Below are 24,004 nucleotides of genomic sequence, written 5' to 3'. Positions count from 1 at the left end.
TATGCAACGGATTCTTAGAAGGTGACATCTTAACTTCAAAAGTGAAGGAGTTATGATCGGAGAAAGGTTCGCCAAATTGTAGATTTCTAACCAACCCCTCGTTTGATGTTATCACGAGATCTAAGATATTTTCTCCGCGAGTAGGCTCCAGCACTTGTTGTGACATAAAATGATCCAAAAGAATATCCATTAACCTGCAATTTAGATCAGTATCACGGAGAACAGAATTATTAGACCAGGCGCAGGCGCGTAGCGTGGTCGTTTTTTCAAGTACGCACAAGTACATATGATCTAGAAACCTAAGTAAACTGAGCGAAAAATACTGCGTTCTTTATTTCTTGTTTGAAATAGTTGTGTGAATACAAGCAAAGAACAAAGCGTCTTGCCCTTATTTTGAGCAAACTTGGCGCAAATGCAACAGTGTTTTCAAATTTTTCTGGTCACTTCAACTACGCACGCGCCTGAGTCGATGTCTAGAAGGTTAAAATCGCCGACCAATCCAATCTCGGCAGTCATTGAACTCTTCCACAGAAGCACTTAAGTCGACCAGAGGCTCAACTGAATTATTTGGCTGCCGGTTAAAGACTAAAAACGTAAATAATTTGTTTTTCCCATAGAAAATATCGACTCACAGGATTTCTGAATTGGCATCACAGTTCACGACGTGTAGATAGAATTTCGTCTCTGACAGCCAAAAGCACACCCCCGCCTTTTCTATTTCGATCTTTGCGATAGACAACGTAGTTCGGTGGAAATAATTCCGTGTCAAGTATGGTATCATCTAGGTGAGACTCCGTAACAGCGACAATGTCGTAACCCTTCAGAGCAAGCTCAGATTCCACAAACGCCGTCTTATTTACCAGCGAACATGCATTGAAGTAATAATTAATAATAATAATAATAATAATTTAATATTTATATTGCGCAAATTAACATGTGGATATGATCAAATGCGCATCACAACACTTTTCGGGGGACTTTGGCCGGACTGCATCAGCAGTTTACAAACAAATGAAGGAAACTTATTTGAAGATACCCCCTCCACCAAGTTCCCAGTAAACAGGCCAGACCACATCACAGTAATCTCACGGTGAGTGGGTTCTTTAACGTCCCCTGCCTAACCAAATTAACTAATTGATAGATGCAGGAGACGGGACCTATGGTTTATTCGTCCTTATCCGAGAAGACTAGAATGTCTATCCATTTCTCAATATTATAGAAAGGTAGCGCATTCTCCTCAGTTAGTTTAAGACCTTGAGTGTTGGTCCGGCCGGGGCTCGAACCATTGACCTCGACCTTCCGCACAACAATCCAGCGCTCTAACCAATTGAGCTAACCGGGAGGCGGTTACGTACAGAATAGATAAGCCGGTAAAACGGCAAACCACTACGGCAAACGTGAAAAATGGCGAGAAAACAGGGTCACGTGGCCACTCTAGCCATTGACGTCTCGTGTAAACGCGGTGCTACATCTCTCTATTAACCATTACAAAATATGTGCTAATTCAAAGAAATAACAACGTTTTCATACCTGTATCTATTTATTTTCATAGTTAAGCAAGGAAGTGAAAAGCGAGCGTATGTATTCACGTTCGATACACTCCGCCGTTCTAATTTTGAAGAGTGAGGTCTGTAAGTTCTGCTAATACTGTGTGCCCTTTTAATACCAGGAATGGTGTTGTTTGAAACTAATGCCCGTCTAATGTCAGAGGTCTTGCAGGTACGCTTCACTATACTTCGTCAAAGAAAGACTGAATAGGTCTTAGTACAAATTATAATTCATATCAAAAAATAAAAAACAAATTTGGTATTGATTTCAAATTACAGAGGATATCTAGCTAATAGCCATTAACCGTTAAAGAACTTAACATTAACCTTCACCTTTCAAAGACCCTAAAATTTAACTGTCGAGAGGTCAAAATTGTTAAAAAAATAGCTGTTAACGGTAAGGGCTTTTTCCGATTGAGACCCACTAGGAGGGTAACTTAACATAAGAACTTGAGTTATTCAAACGCATTCCTAGCCTCGGCAACTACTATTCCTTTAACATTAACATAAGAATCTGTGACAAAACCAAATTTCTCTGAAACTTCGGTAGAGCGGTTTCCGTTTTTAAATAGTCATTTAAAATGAGTGGCGCAGAGGAAAGCGTAGCCGGATTCAGACATTCAGGAAAAAGAAGAACAAAAGCCCTTTCACTTCCATGATCTTTTTAGTAATTCTCCTTACGGCCAGCTATACAAATCTTGCGACGTTACTTTGGAGAATTTTGAACTGGATCAACTTATAATCCCCTTATTGATATTGTTCTTTATTACACGACTCGGGAAGTCAGAGGGCCAATAACTAATCAAAATGCTCTACTGCCGGTCAATATTCTCTCAGTATTGGACCGGGCACTGTCCCGAATGATAACGTACTTAATGTCTCTTTGAACTTCAGTCGTGTAATAAATCTCTTATTAACCAAGCTTGCTCGGGACCGTATTGGAAGAATATCGGCCCTCGGTCTTTTTTGTACGGACCTCACTGCGCTCGGTCCGTACTGTCAAGACCTCGGGCCGATATTCTCCCAATACGGCCCTCGCGCTTGGTTAATAAGATATATTTATTCTCATCACTTTTCTACTTGACACTGTATTGATATTGTAAGGAGAAATTCTGACTTGGTCACGCATGGGAGTTAAAGGGTTCATCTTAGCATCTGTTAAACACAATAGAATTAAGTTTGGCCTCTTTTTCAAAACGAGGCCTGGTGCTCAACCATACGTAAGGAAATGAGTTTAACTTGCATGTGAACGAAAACTTATTACCATACGAAAGGATGAGCACCAGGACTCGCTTTGAAAAAGAGGCTAAAGGCAATTCGGAAATGGGCTAAACCAGTTTGAAAACTCCAGTAATAGTTGTTAGAGACCTTAAGCAACCTTCGATGATAACGCGAAGGAGGACGTGGCAAAGCAAAAGACCTAACGGGCAGAACAATAGCTCAGCACGTGCGATTTTAAACTACGCGCTTACTCTCAGCACAGCGTTCAAAAACAACAACGTGAAATCACTAATTCAAGTTTTCATTTGGAACTCAATGCTGCTCACATAACTGGTGCTGAAAATGAGGTCTGGCGCCGTTGAAGATGGCTATTACATCCACCCATTCCCGAAATTCTTAACAAAAATATAAATTATTTTTTAATTAGCGTGTTCCTTGGCGTCGTCGTGCGGACTGCTTAAGATCCCTATTGTGAACTGCAGGGTAATGATTAGAAATATTCTTCTTTATTCGGTTCCTTTCTCTTTATCATCTTCTTCGTCTTTCGCTGCTTCTTCACCAGGACTGCTGTCGCTCGTTTCGCCATTAACAGAATAATATACATATTTGTAGAAATACGACATCACCACAAAAACTAGCATTACCAATCCAAGTAGGCCGGCAAAAAAGAAAAACTCGTTCGCCTGGTGGAGGAAGGAAAAGAAGACGCATAATAATAAGTATTTATTACATTAAGGGGGATTGCAGAAGAGATCTTTTACAAAGAAAAAAAAAAAAAAAAAAAAAAAACGCGCTTTAAAACTACCGCCATATAGTTCAATCCTTAGCTAAGAGCAAGATGCCTTTCGGCTGAATTTTTTTTGAAAGGAATTAAGTATTCAGATTGTGAAAGGAAACTGTGATTGGTTAGTAAAACGAATTTGATATCTGAAGTGATAATCAGAACAAAGAGCTGATACTGACAAATGCCAAAAGAATCACGCCACGAGATGAATTCAGAAAACATCAGTTGCTTTACTGTCCTTTTAATTTGGATTTCTTGTTCATTCTTCAGGCAGTCTGCATTTATTTGCTGAAAAATCTATCGTAACAGCACTGAGTCTTTATTCACCTAATTGATTTTTAAGAACAACTTTGCTCTTTTTGTTTAAACCCTTATCTGTGAGCCAGATGCCTCTGGGCTACATTTTATAGATTCAAAACCGGCCATAACTTCGACTTACGAAACAACATTCTGTCAATAGTTCAGACAACAGAATGAAATTCATTACAAACAGCAGATACTAGGAAGAGATCCGAAAAAAGATCCAACATCTTAATCTTTTTTACTCGGGTTCTCATTCTCAAGGCGGCCCGAACGTCAATCTGCTTTAAATCTCTTGCAGCAGTCCCGTATCTTTATTGACCAGGTTTATTTTTAGAAAAAAACTTTGCTTGTTTCGTTTAAATTCATATCTATGAGCCAGATGCCTTTGGGCTACATATTGTGGATTCAAAACCATAAAATATTGTACCTGGTTAGCACAACTGACGGAAATGATCCCCACAAAAAAGCCGTTCTTAGGAAAAGCTTACTCTGTAGCGCAAGGTTGTCAGCTCAGTAAGAACAACAACATCTACATCGCGTGACACAAAACTGTCACAAAACTGACACAAGCGTGACACAAAACTGTCACAAAACTGACACAAGCGTGACACAAAACTGTCCTTCTTACCATGTTTTCGGTGAGTCGGGCTTCAGCAAACACCACAACAATGGCGTTTCCAACGGACACAGTCATAAGCCAGCCAGCCATGACACAAGATTTCATACTCACAGGGGCCTGTTGAGGAAAACAAAGAGTTGCCCGAGAATCTGATTAATGCAAAAATCAACGTGGCTGTGAGCCGCTGAACTCGGAAAACTAATTATCAAGGGGCGAGTGAGTTGGCGAGGCCACTGAACTGACTTCGTATGTTAAAAACTTCTGTATGAAGGTTGCGCATTATCTATAAGGAATAATCCCAGAAAGCAGGTTGTAATTACTATTCATGCTCTGCATACTTAGCGCAATGGATAAAGCTTGGACTCTTTGGCGATAGGTCCGAGGATCGATCCCAAACGATAGCAAGTCTTTTTTTTGTCTTTATTTCACACATTGGTGATGGAATGCTGGATGGAAGTTGTGAATTTGGAGTTATAAAAACAACTCCGAAATGGCTATCAGCCATTTACCGAGTTAAAAATTAATAAACTAATTGGCAAAACTGTGACAATTTATGACATTTCATGCAAACTAGGTGAACACTCACCTGGGAGTAAGCGAACTCCAGTCCCGTTATGGAGAAAAGAACTTCCCCCGCGGTGATGGTCACATACTGTGGAATCTGCCACAGCATAGAGATTGAATTGGCTCTGACGTCCGCAAACTTCTTGATGGTCAGCTGAAACAACAAAAATCTCCAATCAAATGTGCTTTTAATACTAAATTCCCCTCTAACTTCTGTGATGGCCCGAAGAATACGCAACATCGGGATGCGACGGAAGTGACCCGACTTTAGGTCTGTAGTTGCTGCTTCCCATTCCTTTAAGATAACCTGTATCTTCGCGATATAAAAACGGTGACTCATTTTATAAAAAAAAAAAATAAATAAATAAATAAAGCTGTAACTTAAGAAAGATCCGATCCTCAAGACTTCTGGATTCCGAAAAAAGAGTGTATCACTCAACACGTCCGAGATAATTGTGGTAACGAGAGTAAAATATTGAATTGTTCACCTGGAACCACATAAAAAGTCCGCAATATCGTTACAGTGGGGTAGAGCTATTTATGGACACTTGGTGATTGTCTTGGTAAGGGGATTAAGCTCCTGTCTTCCAGTGTTCCAAGTGTGGAAGGCAGGAGTATATGGTATTATAAAATTAATGTGACTGAAACCATCCATTAGAGGCCGTCACTAAAAGTTAACGATAAAGACAGCGCTCAACAAAGGAAAGAATTCGACATTGAGATCCTCTAGAAGTTCCTAGAAAAACTGAAAGTGAATGTTTCTTATTTCTGATTTCAGTTTATATTACTCGGTGAATAAGAAACTCAACCTGATCATTCTTCTTAGGATCTGGTTGTATAATTGCCGTGTATACGCCGCCATCACCAAAGTACACCTTTTGGCTTAAAAGTTTATCGTCTGTTCCAGCGGACATAACCTTGATCGGATACCTGAAAGAAAGAGGAATCTGAATCAAGCAGAATATAATATCGTCGAGCCACAAACTTGCAATAATTGGCGCGAGAGAGATCTTCGAGGAGGGAAAAACTGTCTTTATGCAAGGTCCGGTAATACACGGACGATTTTTGTCTTTCCCCAGTCCCTCTTCCAACAAAAGTGAAGGAGTTTTTTAAATCATGTTTTGACCCCAATTGGCAGAAAAGTCTTATTCTGATTGGCCAATTTTCCGTTGTCGATAAGAATACAGACAACGCCGCTCTCGTCAACGTGTTGCGCAACGCGTCACGCATTGTAAGAATCGTTTTAAATGACGTCAATATTGTTGTAAAAAAATCGACAGTGGTTTAGCGTGGTCTGTGCTCTTCTCGACAAAGATGTTCGTCATCACAGTGGTCAAAAATTTATTCTGATCTCTGTGAAGACGAATATCGTTGTCGATAAGATATTTAACAATTATTCCACGAGCGCGCGTTGGATATGAGATGATAGATAGCCAACGAGGCGCGTAGCGCCGAGTTGGCTATAATCATCTCATATCCAACAAGCGCGAGTGGAATAATTGTTTTATTAAAAACGCCCCCAAGAAATTACTATTTTGTAAGAAGAAACCGGATTTTTTAGCTCCCTTTTTATTTTAAGCTGACGCGTACGCTTACCATATTTGTAGATTATGGTATATTGGCTCATATACCATAATGGCTAAGCCAATAAAAAGTCTTGAATTGCATTATCCAATGATCCAGTTTTTAATAAAACAGATTAGTCGATAACAGACCACGCTTCTGTTAATGGAGCGAGAGGGGGCAGGAAGATGAGAGACCCTGGGAACGAGATTGGACTCTACCTTGCTTAAACGTCATAAAGAAAGCTCCCTTAGCATCACAAAGAAACTAATTTTCATCTATGCTTAGATATCATCAACCCCGAGAGGTTTTACTTTAGATTTCGATTCATTATTTTCCACATCGAAATCTCTTCTTCATTCTTACTTGTTGAAAGATTTAATAACATGAGAAGTAACCTCTTTCCAGGGTCTGTAGAAGAGAAGAGAGCACTGGGAAAGAAGTAACCTGGGGAGCAAGAAACTGGTACGAGACTTACTTCTTTGATAAGAGTTCCTTGTAGTCGGTGTTGTTGAAGCTTCCAATATCTCTGTACGTTAAAGTTTTGTTCAGTTTTATATCCACAGTCGGTGCTACATCTCCTCCAGCGTAAACGAATCTGTGAAAGTAAAATAAGGTTATGTCTCCGAAAGCGTCTTGGAAATCCTCTTTCGCAGGGAGACTTAGTCATTGTCATACAAATGCAGTAACTCCAAACGAAGGATCTTAAATATTTTTTTCCGTTTGAATTTATGGCCCAAGCATAAAATAAAGAGGGGGGAAAGACTACATTTTTAACAAACTTTTGAATTTAACCAGACAAACAGGGAAATACGGTCCGCTGAATTAACTAATCATAGCACACGTACTAAACCTAAGATATGTAATAATGCTATTATTTCTGAAAAAGTTCATTACATCTTTAAGGGTCACGGTGCTACCGAAATAGAGTTTTACTCCAGAACAAATCTTAATGAGTCTCTAATGGTATCGTTAATTTAGTTACGTTAAGATTAATTAACTGTTGGTCTAACTCTTGGTGCTAGTTGAACATCCATAGGAAGTTTATTTCTAGTAGCAAATCACCGCATAACGAGATTTTAAGTCATAAGTTCAGTAACATGATAGAATGCGGTATTAAGGGGTCTATAAAGAGGACGAGAATTTGACAATTGTAAGACTGGTACCGAGTATTGTAGTGGTGGTTACCAGGCTAGGTGCGGTAGCCAAGTGAACACAGCGGTCAAACACCGCGCATGCACGAAGTATGAAGTGTGCCAAGTGTAAAGTGTGCCAAGTGTGATTTTCTTCGAACTGTTGCGTGGTTGCTCGTGGCGGTTTCGTCCGTAGTAAAGCCGTTTCTTTTTGGAGGTTTGGTCTTTCGTTCTTTTACACACTTCACTACACTTAATCGCATACCTGACTTTTGTGACACTTCCTTTTAATGGCTCGAGAATATCCTCAATCTGAAAAAAAAAATCGTGTAACCATCAGAGTAATATTCTGAGCATCATTTTAGTGCTTTATTACACGACTCGGGCAGTCAGAGGGCCAATAACTAAAATCAACCAATCAAAATGCTCTATTGCCGGTCAATATTCTCTCAGTATTGGACCTGGCACTTTCCCGAATGGTCCCGAATGATACCGCACTTGTGTCCCTTTGAACTTCAGTCGTATAATAAATCTCTTATTAACCAAGCTTGCACGGGACCGTACTGGAAGAATATCGGCCCTCGGTCTTTTTTGCACGGACCTAGCTGCGCTCGGTCCGTACTGTCAAAACCTCGGGCCGATATTCTCCCCGTATGGCCCTCGCGCTTGATTAATAAGATATATATATATTTGTAGTTTCTAACGATTCTTACAGGAGTTTCCTAACACTCGCTCTCGTATGTTTATAATCCGGGCTGGAAAGAAGCAATACTGATTTGATTTGGTGAAGTCTCTACAAACAGGACAACACAAAAACCCTCGACTTTATCAACGAAATACAGACCTTTCGATTTGATGTCCAGCAAATTACCAGTTTTTCCAACTTCCATCTTATCAAGTGGGTAATCTCATGTACCCCGCGTCAGGCAGAATAACAAAGGCAACAACTTTTCCCTTTGCGGAAGTTATAGCGGGTGTCTTACTTTAACTTAATCTTTGCGTTACAGTTGCGGAGGATAGTTCAAAGACGCTTTTATGACGCTTTCATAAATTGATCCAGGCAACATCATACTTTTTTAAGTGTACCTGCTCTCCGATCAGGGCATTCTTTTCAATTCCAACAACAAACGTGGACGCATCTTTTTCTTTGATCTTCACAGGGAATGACTTAGTGAGTTCGGTGGGACATCCAACCGTTTTGACGTTTATTGTGTCCAACGTAACTGGGACGTGAGCATAATCCGAAGCCTGGAAACGAAAATAGAAGAGGTTAGGGTTCAAATCTAAGACTGATTGACTAACTGATCGACTGACTAGCTGACTGACTGGACAAATTACCGGGCGAAGGACCGAACGAACGAATACACAGACAGACAACAGAGCGAATTGATGAACGACTGACGGACAACCAAACGAATTGACGAACGAACGAACGATTAATCGGTCGGACGACCGAACGGCGACTCGAACACCCAGTCGAACAACGCACAGCACGTGACTAAATAATACTATAACGGGGATGATGAAGAGAAAACTGTAGTTGGAAATATCATATTCACAAAAAACTTAAAGACAATTTCAACATCAACGTAATTATCGTATGTCCATACCTGCATCAAAGGCACATCTGCGTTTAAGCCGACACCGAACGCGCTTATTTCACAAACTCCGGCATTAATGACACGAAGATTGGCGAAACCTGCGGGTGGAATGTCCGCTGCGACTCGACCTCGCTGTAAAACAAGACAAAAACAATATGACCTATATTTTAATTTGATCTCTTTGAAGAAAAAAAGTTACAAAACATTTTTAACATTACTCAAAACGGAGTTTGGCTGGTTTCAAACGATACAAAGACATTCCCAACAATTACCTCGTTCGAGCAACTGAAGGTCGTACAACCAAAACCACAGTAAACACAATAGCCAATCAGGACAGAGGAAAATCTTACAGATAGCCAATCAGAATTCTACAAACCATAAATTGCCTTCTACGCGGGAAAACGCGGGTGACTAAATTGCGCGGAAAAATCGCGCGGGAAAACGCTGATGACCAAATCGCGACTGGTTGAGTTTTAAATCTGATTGGTTGAGACAATGACGCGGGTTTTACTAAGCCAATCACACGGCGCAGTTCAGCAAAAAACCAACGCAGCCCTGGACTACCTTCCATGTTCACTAGAAAATTGAAAAATCTAAGTTACCTGTATAGCAATTTGGATGAAGGCTGCCATGACAAATGAACATGCTGCCAGCAGCATTCCAGCGCACATACGTTGTAAGGGCCTGTTAAAAAAAGAAGGGAACATGGTACCTGAAGCAGGTATTGACCAAGCACACTTCTCACCGATGTTGAGTCAAACAAATATATAACGTAAAAAAAAAGGGGCATACTCGTACCTTACAAGAAGATTGCATTTTCTCAAAAGAGGATAAACAATGTTTTCAAAAATGGGAATCATGATCAGAATAAACACTGGATTGAGCGCCTGTTGAAATAGAACAACGTAATGTTAACAAATGGGCATTATCTTCACGGTATCAACCTTATTGTAGCAAAACCCGTTGAACAAAGCAAGACACCGCCCTCTCTATTGGTTTACCAGCGTAATAGCCCACGAAGGATGTTGTGAGAACGCTAGAATAGTTCGTAATTACTCGCCTTTGGCTCGTGTACGTGGTTTACCGCACAACAGTCCAGCGCTGTAACCAACTGAGCTAACCGGGAGGTGGTTAGTGCACTGATGTCCACAGATGTTAGGGTGAAAAGGGTTAATGTACATGTGATCAAAATGGTCAAAATGAAAACAAACCTGCACTTGATCGGGTTTTAAGGTTCCAAATTTTCCCTGTAAAAACACAATAAAATAAATATTAAGATATTACGAAGAAAGCAGTGATATCAATGATGTATTCTTGGTGAAATAGCCCTTCGAAGAAGGGCTAATGCTCGAAACGTCAGCTTTTATAACCGTAACGGTGGCCAATTTACCATTTCAACTTTGTAGATACATTCAAATTATTTCGTTACCCCCACCGACGCAGCCCCTAACAGTTTCTTTAGAAACTATCAGCCTTTATTCTTGGTGAAGTAATACACTGGGGGAAACTATTTTTACTAGTATGAAAGTGTTGAAACAAGCTGGATATCTCAGGTCTATATTAATGTGTAATGTATGGTGCACCATCTTTAGGCTGAAGTCTGACTGACTCAGCGAAATATATGTATCTTATTAGACGTTTGTTGCGTAGTATCGCTGAGTATTTTTACGAGTTGTGCCGTATTTTGACGAACCCGTAGGTTATTTATTATCCAACACGCCAAACTGTTGTTTCAGTGCGGACGAATTTCGCGGATGTTTATTTACGGGGAGTGCGTGACAGAAGTATGCAAAGAGGAACGGAATTGGCGCGTTGTCGTGTTGCTGTTTCTATTTTCGTCAATCAATGAAGAAATTTCCAGGTCGTCTAGCTGTTTTTCTTCGTTCGATTCATCTAATAAACTTGGATGTATATTTGCCAGCCATTCTGACTTTTCGTCGTCGGAAATATGATTCAAATTGTCCGCCATTTCTTTTTTTCGTAACTACAATTCAATTATTCGCTTGCGCGATGCGAGAAAACCTGTTTAACCGGTACTCTAGAGTACAAATACCGCGTGATATTTGTAGTCGTCTATGGCGTTATTTGTACTCTACGAAGTGTAGTTGGATAATGTGTATAAACCATCCAAAAAAAAAATGAGACTTCACAACTGGTTTTAAACTTCATGAGACACGCGCGACTTGTTGTTTACTTACTAAGTTACCATCCATTTCTTCTGCTTGAAGAGTCCACCGTGAACCCTAAAATTAACAGAAAAAAAGACAATTCAATAGATCAACATTTTGCATATCATTGTACCCATTGTAAGTATTTCTCTGTGTGTAACTATCATGAGATTTTGTTGCCTGCATACCAGTATATTCGTTTATCTTTATAAAACATTACAATCACAGTAGCAAGGATTCTTGATGGTTAATTCAGGATTTGCCCTGATATACAATCAAGAAATAGAGATCTTGAGCTCACAAATTAATTGTTGCATAGCGTTAGCAGAATTGACATTGACCCTGAGACTTAAACCAGAATCTTGGCTGCCAACCCTCTCCCCCATCTCCATCCCCCACCCCAACCCCCCTGCCATCTCCATCCCCCACCCCAGCCCCCTCTGCCATCTCCATCCCCCACCCCAACCCCCTCTGCCATCTCCATCCCCCACCCCAACCCCTCCTGCCACCTCATTTCTCTCGAAAGTATAGTCCAGACTGCAAACCAGGTAACCTTGTCTGGATGGATGCTGAGACAGGAGAGCAAAGTCTCTAAAACAGGTTTGCCAAAGAAATGTAGCAGCAGTGATACAATTTTATCAACAGTTTTGTCAATGGTTTTGCACGTTGTTTCTTTCGGTTCACAGATATAGAAAAAAAATGATATTCAAATTAGGTTAATTGGAGTATGTGTGGAGGAATTAAATAACTCACTTGTTGATCAAACAATGTCCAGAACACCGGCAAAGGCAAAAACATGAAAAGCACTTTGAACAGTGCCTTGATGTCCTCCACCAGGTTTGACTAAGAAAAACAATTATATTAGTCATCATGAATTGTAATTTGAAAATAGAAATATGGCTGCATCAAATCATAATCAAAAAAACTAGTAAGTAGTTCAGTAGAGCTTACATCATAATCCTTCTTCGCATAGTCCATCCAGTGTTCCCTCTTTTCCCCAGAACCAATACTTTTTACCTTATTTTTGATAGCATTCTGATAGGAAAAACAAAACAAGATTGAAAATTGGAAATTCCTATGGGAGTTGAAGGGGGGGGGGGGGAAGCAACTCATACAATTTAGGAAATGGATGCCTGTTTGACTTGCTGCTAAATTAGACCAACCTGGGTGTGTCTCAAGCTTTGATTGATCCCTGAGACACGTCACAGTTGTAAGGATAGGGCAATTTTTTTTTCATTATTTTACAGAGTAAGATCACCACCACAAGTATGCTATCTTGATGATATTTTTCATGCTTTTGGCCTCATTCTAAAAGATCCTTTTATGGTGACAAAAATACTTGCAATTCAACCTGAATGGTTGCAGTGAGACTAAAGCCCTTGATTGCGCCCTTGAGAGACACAATGAGCACTCCAGTCTATTTTATAGCAGAGCCCCCCCCACTTTACCCCTGCAAATGAAAGTCCACCATCAAAAAGTGTGATATGTGTGTTTAAAGAACTTCAGGTAGAGTTTCACCTTAAAAAAGGACATGTCAAAAATTGGATCAAAGTGGGTATCTGAGTGACTGTGTGCCCACCCATCCCCCAACCCGATATGAATGCTATTGGTAACTAGTTATCAGTTGACTGTTGTTAAGTCAGGGGTGGGGTAGGTACACAGTTGCTCAGATATTGATACCCATCTACAATATCAAGGAACTCCATTATTATGATACCAAGATTGAAGAAAGTTGCTGAGGTTTTCTTTCTTTCAAAATGTTAGCATACTACAGAGTCAGGAGCTCCTGACAGAGTATATCTTTATTAAAATTAATAAAAGTTAATGAAGAGTACAAACCCCAACAGCACAGCTGACAAGCAGAACAATATTTCCCTCTGGTGGGACTCTCTTGTACTTGTTACGACCACAATAAAACAATGCTGTGGAAAAAACATTGAACTGGTCAACAACTTGGGATTTGGCATGTTCATTAATAGGGAGGAGGGGGTGGGGGGATGTGACAACTAGCCCCCCACACGACCACTGATAGTCTATAAGATTCCCCTACAAATCAGTTTGTATTTACCTTGGAAAATTCAAGTTGAAGTTGTATATCACAAGCCAATTAAGACTTCTGTCCACAAATCCCTGAACTCTTCACAACCAAATATCAGCATGCGCATTCACCATACTGATCTCTACACATTATACTATAGGTGCTAACGTGGAGGGTTTACTTTTCAACAGTCAAGAAATTTTTTGGTTGGTGATCATTTCCTATATTCTCGTGACCCTAATGTGTGATTCAGAGTGATGGCGTAAGGGGAAATTAGTTGCTAGTCACCCTCTGGGGTCAGATGGCTAAGTTAGCAAATCTTTCTTCTGCATTGTGTGAGGAACCCAGGTTTATATTAAGCTTCTAGCCTCTAGCTTCTATTAGGCTTCCTCGCCACATTATTTATAGATGACCCTAAATTGTACTTTTATCTAGTTTGAGCATAAATTGTTGTAAAATATACCTAGTTATTCTTTTAGATTGCTGTAAACAACATTACTATAATTTATTATTTTCGTTTGGGTGTGTGAGTGCGTGTAAGGGGCAAATAAAATAAATACTTATTCAATAAAATAAAATTTGTAAGACAGTATAATTATAAATTGAAGAAAATATTGCACACTGTACCAATTGACAGGATCATCAACAAAGCAGGGACTCCAAATGCCAACATGTAACAATCTTGACCAAAGCACGACACATCACCTGAAAAAATACATATCCTCAACATTATTAAACAACCTTGCTTTTTGCCAAACAAACAAACAAACAAACTAACAAACTACTCATGATCTGGAGTGTAAAAACAGAAATTCAGCCAGCTATCACTGACTGCAAACTTTGCTAAGAAACATCTCTGTCTGCTTTCTGAGAGAGATGAGCTTGGTTCATAGCCTCATCAAAGGCCACACTGTAAATACTAAATTGATCTTCACACAATGTGTATTCATTTTTCTTTAAAATTGCAAGACTATGACTTGTGTAAGTATTATTATTATTAAATTTAAATTTATACCGCACAGTTTCTATACTACTTGAATCACTTACCTCTTAACATTGGTGTAACAATCATAGATAAAAGACTACCAAGATTGATGGCAAAGTAGAAAATGGAAAAATAACTTTGAAGTAAATGTTCCTGCAATAAAGGCATAAAACAAAAGCAGATTACTTTAAAAACAAAAGGTATGTTTTTGGTAATATGTTTTTTCACTTGTAATCTCTTGCCTCTTAAGATTAGTATGACAAATAAAGATAAAATATAGATGAAAGAATCCCAAGACCGATGGCAAAATAGGAAACAAATAGTTATGATGATTGCCTTGCATACTCCCATGCAGTTCATATAACTCAAAACATAACAATCAAACTTTCAATAGGCCATTTTACAGTTGTGTACTTAATTGCCAAGCCTTTGATTCAGAGTGAGGCTGAAGGTGACCTTGTTGTGATAGAGACCTGTATCTACTTAGCACGATTACAAAGTGATTTACATTTGAAAGGCAGCAAGGTTTGTATCATAACAAGGTCAACCCTAGCCTCACTCCCATTCAAAGGCTCGGCAACCAAGCACACAACTGTAAAATGGACTATTCACTCTACAGGTAGATTACTTGATCAGCAGTAAACTGGTCTCCTCCAAAAGCTGACACACATGGTTTGATGCCCCCTGTGCCTAGCGCAATCAACAACAATCCAATCATCGGACCAGCTCTATAGAGAAGAAGGAGAAAAAGTTCACAAAAGAAGACAACTATAACCATTCATTGGTCATAACCATAAGCCAAATGGCCCTTGCCACTTATTAAACTTGTTTCATTTTCTGTAGCAAAGTAATGTCTCCCATTTCCTTGATGGGATGCTACTCAATTTTGAGTTGTTCCCACTCCCTCCTCCTCCTTCTACCTTCATACATTACCATGGTCCTCTTGCCCTGATAAAAGGGACTTTAAGAAACCGCAACGGTGACACCAAGGAAGACTTCGATTAAAAAATGAATTTCTACTCTTAGTTAGAATTTCAAAAGTGGCTGCAGGAGCTTACTGTCTCATACAGCGCCACAGCTCAACTTCAGCATGACGTATAAAGTAGCCATTGAGTTCCAAATGGAAATTAAAATAATTTGCTGTCACGGTTTCGGTGTGCAGACAACACAAATTTTGGCGATTTCACGCTGTTGTTTTGCATAGGACGGCTACGAAACGTACAAAGTTTCAAAACGCATGTGCTGAGCTATTGTTTGGCCAATTAGATCTCTTGTTTTTCCACGTCCTCATTGCCGTCGCCGTTGTGGTTTCTTAAGGTCCCTAATACTGTCTGAAACCCAGTCATTTATTACTGAACAGAAGTGCTGAGAAAGCACAGTTACCATGTCCAGAACTAAAGAAACTAATTAAATATAAATGAAGACCTTGGAAAATTGACTGGCAATGAAGGGAGATAATTTTAATAATGACAGCCTTTGAGAGAGGAAGGGGGGTTATTAAGAAATATTTTATTTTTTGTTTCATTTTTTATATGTGAAGATTTTATTGTGACACAACTGAAATCCTAATGACAATTCCTGATGATGTTCATTTCCTATACAAGGTCACCATTCTGTTGAAGGCCGTTACCAGTCATTTTTTTTTTTTTTTAAACAACTTTATTGACCATTACACATATTACATACAGCAAATTAGACGACCTAAAAGAAATGGGATATATGTACAAAGTGATTTAAAGTGATAATTAAGGAGGAAAGGTCAAAAGGGCTGGTGTGAATGGGACACGAGGACCCATGCGAGGCACCGCCCATGGTACAGATAATGATTTAAAACACGATCAACCAAAAAATGGTTAAAAACTAGGGATGGCAGGGGCAGGAACCTACAGTTGAGCTAACTACACCTTATTGTGAAATGAATGTCACTTGTAAGCAGTGCTTTCAATAAGACCTGGCACCCGCCGGAGCTCCGGCGGCTATTCTGTTGCGAGTCGCCGGGTATATTTCACCGCGCTCAAGTCGCAGTCGCCACGCTAAGTCGCAATCAAGTCGCTCTCCGGCGGGTGTTGTACCGAGGTAGCCACCTATTTCAAATCTTATTGAAAGCACTGGTAAGCAAATTTACTTACGTTTTTACTACTGCCAGGACTGCAGGAATTGATGTTATAGCAACCGTGACATTCCCAACGGCATAAATTATTGAAACATAGAGTATGGTCCTGTAAAAAACAAATGTTCCCAATAAATGCATATTGCCTGCATAATTATACCACCAATTTTTCATGTCTTTTTGTGGTGAGTAAGCCTCCCTTGCATAAGCCCCATGGTTTCCAGAGGCCCCCTTGCCATCAATAAAAACATTGTAACAGTTTTTTACAAGTTTTGTAAACGTTTGTGAATATATGAAAGTCATATATTTGAACTGCAGTTAAAGAAAGAGTATGAAAGTGATCTTTGCTGTAACAAACTCTACGTAAACAGTAGTGAAAATAGGCCTGAAAAAAAAAAAAAAAAAAAAAAAATCAGACCTCATTTTCACTACTGTTTACGTAGAGTTTGTTACTGTGCGGATCGCTCTCGTACTCCCCCCTCCAAGTTTTTGTAAACTTACTGACTTTGTGATGTAAACCACTTTTCTCTTTATCAAAGGTTAATATATCATATATGTATTGTCTTTGGGCATCAGTTATTGCCTCTGGTTCAAAACATGTGCATGAATAAATTTTAGTCTGGTGATTGCTTAGAGCCAATGAGTGAGAACTCTTTGTCTTCAGGAAAATATACTTTTTGTAATAAATACTTTTTACGACATTTTGCAGCACAGTAAAAATGACTCAGTCAGTCGTATGTAGACTTAACCTTCAATGCAATTGTAGCAATGCACCTTCCAATGTGTGCTCATCTTAAATTTTCAACCTTTTCAAATTTCTTTTGTTTCAAAAGTGGCCATGGTTAGAGCAGTGGCTCGCATTCAGTCAGGTGAGCGAAAAATGTAAAAGGAGGTCTAGGTTTTTCTTCCGTTTAATTAGTAAACATTACCAGAAATTTCAGAAATTGCAGTCAATGATACAAATGTTAATTTTTTTGTTTATATTTACTTTTCAGCGTTCGGTGGTTACAAAGCCCACTGAAGTACGTTTCCGAGCTCAAATCCAAAGCAGAAAAAAGGGAAACAAACATGATTTACTTCTTTCAACAAGTAAAGAATTTTGAGGCTTCATTTGAAGTCATTTGCATTTTGCTATCTTTGCGAATATGACTCACTTGGTAAAAAAATTAAATGACTCACCTGTATTTCCCTAATAGACTGTCTGCTAACATTGCACCAAAAAGAGGACTGAAATAACACAACATGTTAAAGGCATGATAAACTGCCGTGGCAGAGTCATCATCCATCTTCAACATCTGTGTCAGGTAGATGACAAGAATGGCTGTAAGAGAAAAATAAAACAAAATTGGATAATATCCATAGGGTGGATTCTGTGATCAGTTAGATAATTATTAAGTAATATCACAAAACTTGAGTGCAGAGTTTTGATCAGAACTTGGTAATGCATGTCCAGAAACATTTTCTCATGCTCATCCAAGCTTGTAACTTGTTTCTCTGTCAAATTATTTTTCCTTCTTACTCTCTTTTTGGGATCCAAAGCCAAGTCTGCTTACCTTTAATCGAGGAGGGACAGTTAAGGGAAGCATGTTTCACATTTAATTTTTTTCTACGAGTTCTAAATCAGAGATCTACGGAGGAAGTACTTTTAAAACACAGCTTTTTTTTAACAAAAGGAGAGACAACTATTGGAAATTTTAGGTTGTGATTTTAATGGTTAGAGTTTTATTCATCTTACCATGCATTCCATAGTATGAGAATCTCTCACAGAACTCATTTCCCAAAATATACCACACTGCACTGGGGTAACCAGTCTTGTGAAAAACATTCTGTAAGAAAAATTATTTCAATCTTGTCACATTCTGTGAAAAATCAAACCCAAGGTTCTATGGAAATACATAAATTTTGCTGCTTCATAAACACACATTTATTTGAAAGAGTCTTCTTGACAGATGTGCTTATGTATACCATTCTAGTATCAAGGCAAGAGCTGAAAATCTTAAAAGGTACCTCTGCCAACCCTAATTTTGTTAACAAGCCTTAAGGGTGTTTATTAGTATATAATATTAGTATAATTTCAGAGCTGAGCAAAGAGTTTCCAGCAATCTGATTGGTCGAGCGGTTCCTTATACGATGCTATATAAACCGCTCCACGCGGTTTATATAAAATGTTAAAATAAAATGTTAATAAATGTTACTAAAATGTTATGATTTTAGAAATTTCTCTGTTGTTCAGCTCTGAAATTATACTAAAACAATTATTCGCCTCAGGTTCGTTGAATATTGTCGAATAATTCTCTTGACTTCATCTTGGGGATTATTCGACGATATTCACCTCGCTCTCGGCGAATAATTGTTAAATACAAAGTGCGCATCGGCATAGCAAACAGAAATACACCTTTATTTTCTGTAATTTTGACTTTGGTCCCTTTCTTTTTGTTTCTTCGTCTTCATTTTCTAAAATTCATAAAAAGAACAGATTAGGAAGTTTTAGTTGCAGCTACCAGGCAGAATAGTAATATTCATCATTCTATGCACTAAATATTAGGATATTTTACATAATTATATATATATATAGATAGATAGATAGATATATTGTGGGAGGAAAAAGACAAGTAAGCTACAAGTTCATCCCTACAAGCCTGTTTCGTGGTCACCCACTCATCAGGGGATAGATAGATAGATACTTCATTGGAAAATACTTCACAGCATGAACTGAATTGCATATTTACAGGTATAAAATAAAAATCACTATAAACATGTATACATCTTATTATTAAAAAATGCATAGTTCACCATAAGGGGGAACTTGTACATCATTTGTGGCTGTTGACTATTCTGGCCGAAGCAATAAAGAAACTGCTTTCAAGTCTATTTGTCTTGCAAAGTGGCAAAGCAAAGGTACGTTCGTGCCTTAACCTATGAGAGCTTACATAGGGGGGTGGTAAAAGTTTACTTAATTTGTGCAGAGGATTGTTCATTATATTGCAAAATGTTGCTGTACATATATTTTCATGGTGGTCTTTCACAGTTGGAAGATTCATAATAGCTAAGGCCTGTTCGTATTGCATACCAGGACAAATGATTCTCATGAATCTTTCCTGGATACGTTCTAGTTCTTGGTGGAGGTATTCAGGGAGAGAGTAATGAAAAACTTGTGCTGCATAATTGATTACAGATCGTATACATGCCGTATAAAAGAGGCAAAGGTCTTTTGGTGGAACATGAGCTCTTTTTAGCTGAACAAGGAAATAGAATCTCTTTGCGGCTTTCTTGGTGATCTCAGTTATGTGAACGTTCTATTTCAAATCTTCGGAGATGGTAACACCCAAGAGTTTAGCTTGTTTTTAAAACTAATTTTTATTAAGTGCCATATAGAGACCTATGCAGAAAATCTTCATTTTAAATGGTTCCTATAACCCCCTTTAAGTAATAAACCAGTTAGTCTCTCTTTCAAAGAAGAAAAAAACCAAGAATGGTGGATATTTGCTTCACACTTTCAAACCTTCAAAATGCCATACTTAATGAACAGATTTCTATTATGTTTTTGTTTTTGTAAACCAGTTGTTTGTTTTCTTAATTGGTTGCTATAATAATTACTGTGTTTCCAAGTGTTAGAACATAATAATATATTTATACATATATTCTACTGCAAAAACATCACTATCAATGACAACATTTTCCTTTAAAAGTCAGACTAAACGTACAGATATACTGTACAGGTTGAATTTTGAACAAAAAATTGTGTGAAGACAGGTCAGGGATGTAGATGACAGAGCTAAAATAAATCAAAACAAATTGAATCCTTTCTAATATTTAAGTATCTACCTAGTTAAAATTTACAAAATCTGAAGCAAAGAAATCAGCCTGGGACAGCTATTCAACGATTTACAATGCAATGTGTGATCCTTTTTTTTTTTTCCCCAAAACCCTTTTTGCTAAGAGTCATCAACTAAAGTTTTTCTCGATTAATCATGTTCTCTTAATTGACACCCACACATCACTTAAAATGGCACTTAATAAGCCCCCTGGGGTCAAACAGGTGAGAATTATCCACTTTTTAATAAATATCATCAAAAAAGAGACAATATTCTTGTACCTGGGACTGAAAAAAGAAGACAATTTACGACTAACCCTTTCACATCTACAATCTAAAGATTGCAGTCCTCATGAATTTCACATATTTTACCTCTCAGAATTTGTTGTTCACCCTTTAACTCCCACAAGTGATTAACATGTAAGTTGTCTCTATAAATCATCCAGCAAACAGGTAATGAGAATACCCAAACTTATCAGGTAGAAGTTGTTTTCTTGATCTAATACTACAATCTCATAACTAAGTATAACTAAGTTACAAGGAAATGTATAGCAGCTAGAGGGTAGAATTAACAATAAAAAATTTGAACGTTATTTCAATCAATATTCCCCATTTGACATTCTCTTTCCTTCTCACTGTATATCTGCATTAAAATGTATTGCTAGTGAGGCAGAATTTCTTTGCGGTCATTCTTGAGGGTACAGCTAGATTCACTATTAAATTAAAATAAATCAACATCTGGCTGTGATAAGAACTATTACACATATCAAATTTCAGGTGATCTAGATGGATGTTAACATTTTTCAGAGAATAAACTGGCTCACTTTCCATATGCAGAATTTGCTAAAGGTTTTTAATAAAATAATGATTTTAAAAACAACTAGAAAAATTTAATATCTGTTTATGAACAGTGCGAATAAATCGAAGGTGAGAAAGTCTAAAACGCATTTCCTGTTGATTTAAAATGTCTTGAAACAAGAATCAAAACATTTATCATGAATCAAGACTAAAATTCAGTAAAAGAAGAAATAAAAAATAAAAACGTTAGATCGATATCCGAAATTACAGAGGGTAAGTCCTAAGGCAAATTTCTCCTCTATACACGTATGATATGAAGTTTCCAGGCATACCACAGATGAAAGAAAAAAAACGTCATATCAAAGACGAAAGAGGGAAAGTCCTCAGGACAAGGTCTCCACAGTAAACGTTAATAATGCTCTGAACTATCCTGGCATACTGATCAAGGTGTCTCGCTACGAATCCGCAGTGTACCCGCGGGTTGGTCCACTTGTACTTCGAGACTAAAATGCTTCAAAAATGAAATTATTTGAGACAATACGGGAAAGTCGTCAAACAGTAGCAGAGGACAATATAACCAGAATTTCATTTTATTTATAGAACCAGGAACGGTAAACTGAACGCACGCAACAACGATCTGTTGTTGTATTTCGATAAAAATTGGCCATTGCAATAAAAAGGTATCTTTAAGAGATGACCAGCTTCTTTATTGCATACAAGATTGATTTTAACGCCTACATATGATTTCTTCATCTTTCTTTAAATACAAAGGAAAAGTTAAGGACAACTTCAATACTGGCTGTAGTTCCTATGATGGGTTAATTTTTTTAATATTACTTTCTGAGAATCACCGCAAGGTTTTCGATAAATTTACCTTCGATTAGTTCGTTAAATGTATTAGAACAAAAAAGTAACATCAACATTTGTGTGTATTGGGTAACATGTCTGATCATGAAATTTGAATTACAAACACTGTTAGGTACAAGATCAAAACCTTCGAAATCCGATTTCAGTTTGGTGGTCGAATCCCCCCGAAATTAACCATTAAGGAAAAATTACCTTGACCCTTTTTAGGATCATCTGTGTCCGTGTCATCCAAGGGCGTGTAACCAGCGGAAGACATCGCGATTTTTTCGGCTCTCAGCTGAGTTTGTGAAAAGATGTTTTACATGTCGAAGTCAAGTCCCACGCTTAAAACCAAAACAAAACGGTTCGGTGTATCACCCGGTCCTCACTGGAGGCATTCCCCTTCTTCGAAGAAATTCGACTAAATGTTAAACTAAATTTCACGTTAAAAACCCAATAAATAACAGACTCGACTTCAGATCGTTAGGGGAAGCGTCCAGATAAATTATGTATTAGATGAATGTGCCCTTCTTCACTGGATTGAAATTCATTTGCATTACCCTCTGTTTCCAATCATCGTCGGTTGTTGACGTTCTGGCTTCCTCGGTCCTACTGGTCAGTGAATGCTGTGAAGGAGTATGCGTGTTGTTTTCTTGATGAAGCCGAGGTTTCGCCTTTCGCCCTGTGAACAAAGTATATTTCATTAACCCCCCTCCCCCTTCTTGGATGTAAGCCCCGTATAACTTTTCTCGTTTCAAGAGTAGGAGGAACTCTACACTTCTTCAAACAGAAAATGAACTAAGAAAGATGAACTTTTCAAGGTTTAAGTCTAAACTTCCGTTTTGTTTTGTTGCAGTTTTATTTAACAATTATTCGCCGAAGGCGAGGTGAATATTTAGTTCTTATTAACCGAGCGGGAGATCTGTATGGGAGAATCTTCACCGAGGTCGCCAGTACAGACCGAACGCAGTGAGGTCCTATGATGGTGACCCGTACCAGCGACCGAGGTCAATACGGACCAACCTAGCTCGGTTAATAAGATGTTTATTATATGACTGTCTTATGTGCCAAATTTTGATATTCTTTGTACCTTTTTTTTCTAGACCGGTGTGGATGCCGGACTAGATGGGAAAATCTAGACCGCTTTCAATGTTGATTTCAGCCAATCAAATTTGTGAACTTGGTAGTTCCCAGTCCTTGTGAGACACAGGCATATAAGAAAGCGTCATAAAAGGAATCGCTGACCAATCAGATTGCTGGAAACTCTTTGCTCAGCTCTGAAATTATACTAATCGTCTTTATTATTTAGTTTGAATCTTATCAAAAAGTGGTAAATCCAAAACTTATTTTGATCACCACTTTTGTCCGTTTCGAAGCGCTTTTTTATTTTCCGGGCTCACTCAGATTGAAGCCTCTCCATTTATAAGCCCCCATAAAACCCCTTACGAAGTTGTATAAGCCCCCGGGGCAATTTGCGAAAAGACTATTCTTGCTTTTCACGTGACGTCACAGATTATGCAAATTTATTGATCCGCCATGTTGGTGTCCCTCGAAGCGTGTTATCACTTGGAAATTAGAGGGAAATATTATGCCATTTCTAGATTCCTTAATTTTCTGATAATCTTGCGACCTCTCAATGGATTCTGAACTCGTTATTCGACCCTTATCTGCTAGAAGGAAGTTATCCCGGGTCGACTTCTGATTACGATATCCGCCCGAGGTCGTCTTCGCGACATACGCGTTTTACGCGAAGTGGAATATCGAGAAGAACACTTCGTTCGTTTTCGCCTATGAATCCTCATAGTTCCTCAGATATTCGCTTAATTTTTTTTTTGTTTTACTTTGTTTTATTTTTTGTTTTACGAGGAGTATCGAAGGCTTCCAATTTCAAAGCTGAGTCTTTTTAGGCT

The 24,004-nt window shown here is 38.4% G+C and overlaps 1 protein-coding gene across 1 annotated transcript; it reads right to left on the bottom strand.

Moving 5' to 3' along the window:
- Window positions 1–3,053: 3,053 nt before the first annotated feature.
- On the bottom strand, window positions 3,054–22,635 carry LOC111344147 (solute carrier family 15 member 2-like). Its single transcript, XM_088744196.1, has 23 exons — window positions 22,308–22,635; window positions 19,032–19,090; window positions 18,372–18,462; window positions 17,816–17,957; window positions 16,656–16,745; window positions 15,155–15,254; window positions 14,589–14,679; window positions 14,169–14,246; window positions 13,343–13,425; window positions 12,455–12,538; window positions 12,257–12,346; window positions 11,534–11,578; window positions 10,547–10,582; window positions 10,134–10,222; window positions 9,938–10,019; window positions 9,345–9,467; window positions 8,821–8,982; window positions 8,000–8,046; window positions 7,080–7,199; window positions 5,848–5,968; window positions 5,061–5,192; window positions 4,484–4,591; window positions 3,054–3,451 (listed from the first exon to the last, which is right to left on the bottom strand). Exons 1-23 carry the CDS (start codon window positions 22,369–22,371, stop codon window positions 3,275–3,277), a joined length of 2,214 nt encoding a protein of 737 aa, XP_088600322.1. The 5' UTR covers window positions 22,372–22,635; the 3' UTR covers window positions 3,054–3,274.
- Between the last annotated feature and the right edge of the window lie 1,369 nt (window positions 22,636–24,004).

The sequence above is a fragment of the Stylophora pistillata genome, chromosome 14, assembly GCF_964205215.1.
Source record: "Stylophora pistillata chromosome 14, jaStyPist1.2, whole genome shotgun sequence".
NCBI lineage: Eukaryota > Metazoa > Cnidaria > Anthozoa > Scleractinia > Pocilloporidae > Stylophora > Stylophora pistillata.
The sequence above is the reverse complement of the archived record's forward strand: the minus strand, read 5'-3'. Positions and strand labels throughout refer to the sequence as shown.

What these genes read in the sequence shown, in the direction of transcription:
- LOC111344147 (XM_088744196.1), bottom strand. Translation starts at nt 22,371, where the DNA reads ATGTCTTCCGCTGGTTACACGCCCTTGGATGACACGGACACAGATGAT. An exon ending in AAATGCAATCTTCTTGTAAG is followed by an intron (nt 10,020 to 10,133) that starts GTACGAGTATGC and finishes TTTTTTTAACAG; the next exon opens with GCCCTTACAACGTATGTGCG. An exon ending in TCATCCAAATTGCTATACAG is followed by an intron (nt 9,468 to 9,937) that starts GTAACTTAGATT and finishes CTTGTTTTACAG; the next exon opens with CGAGGTCGAGTCGCAGCGGA.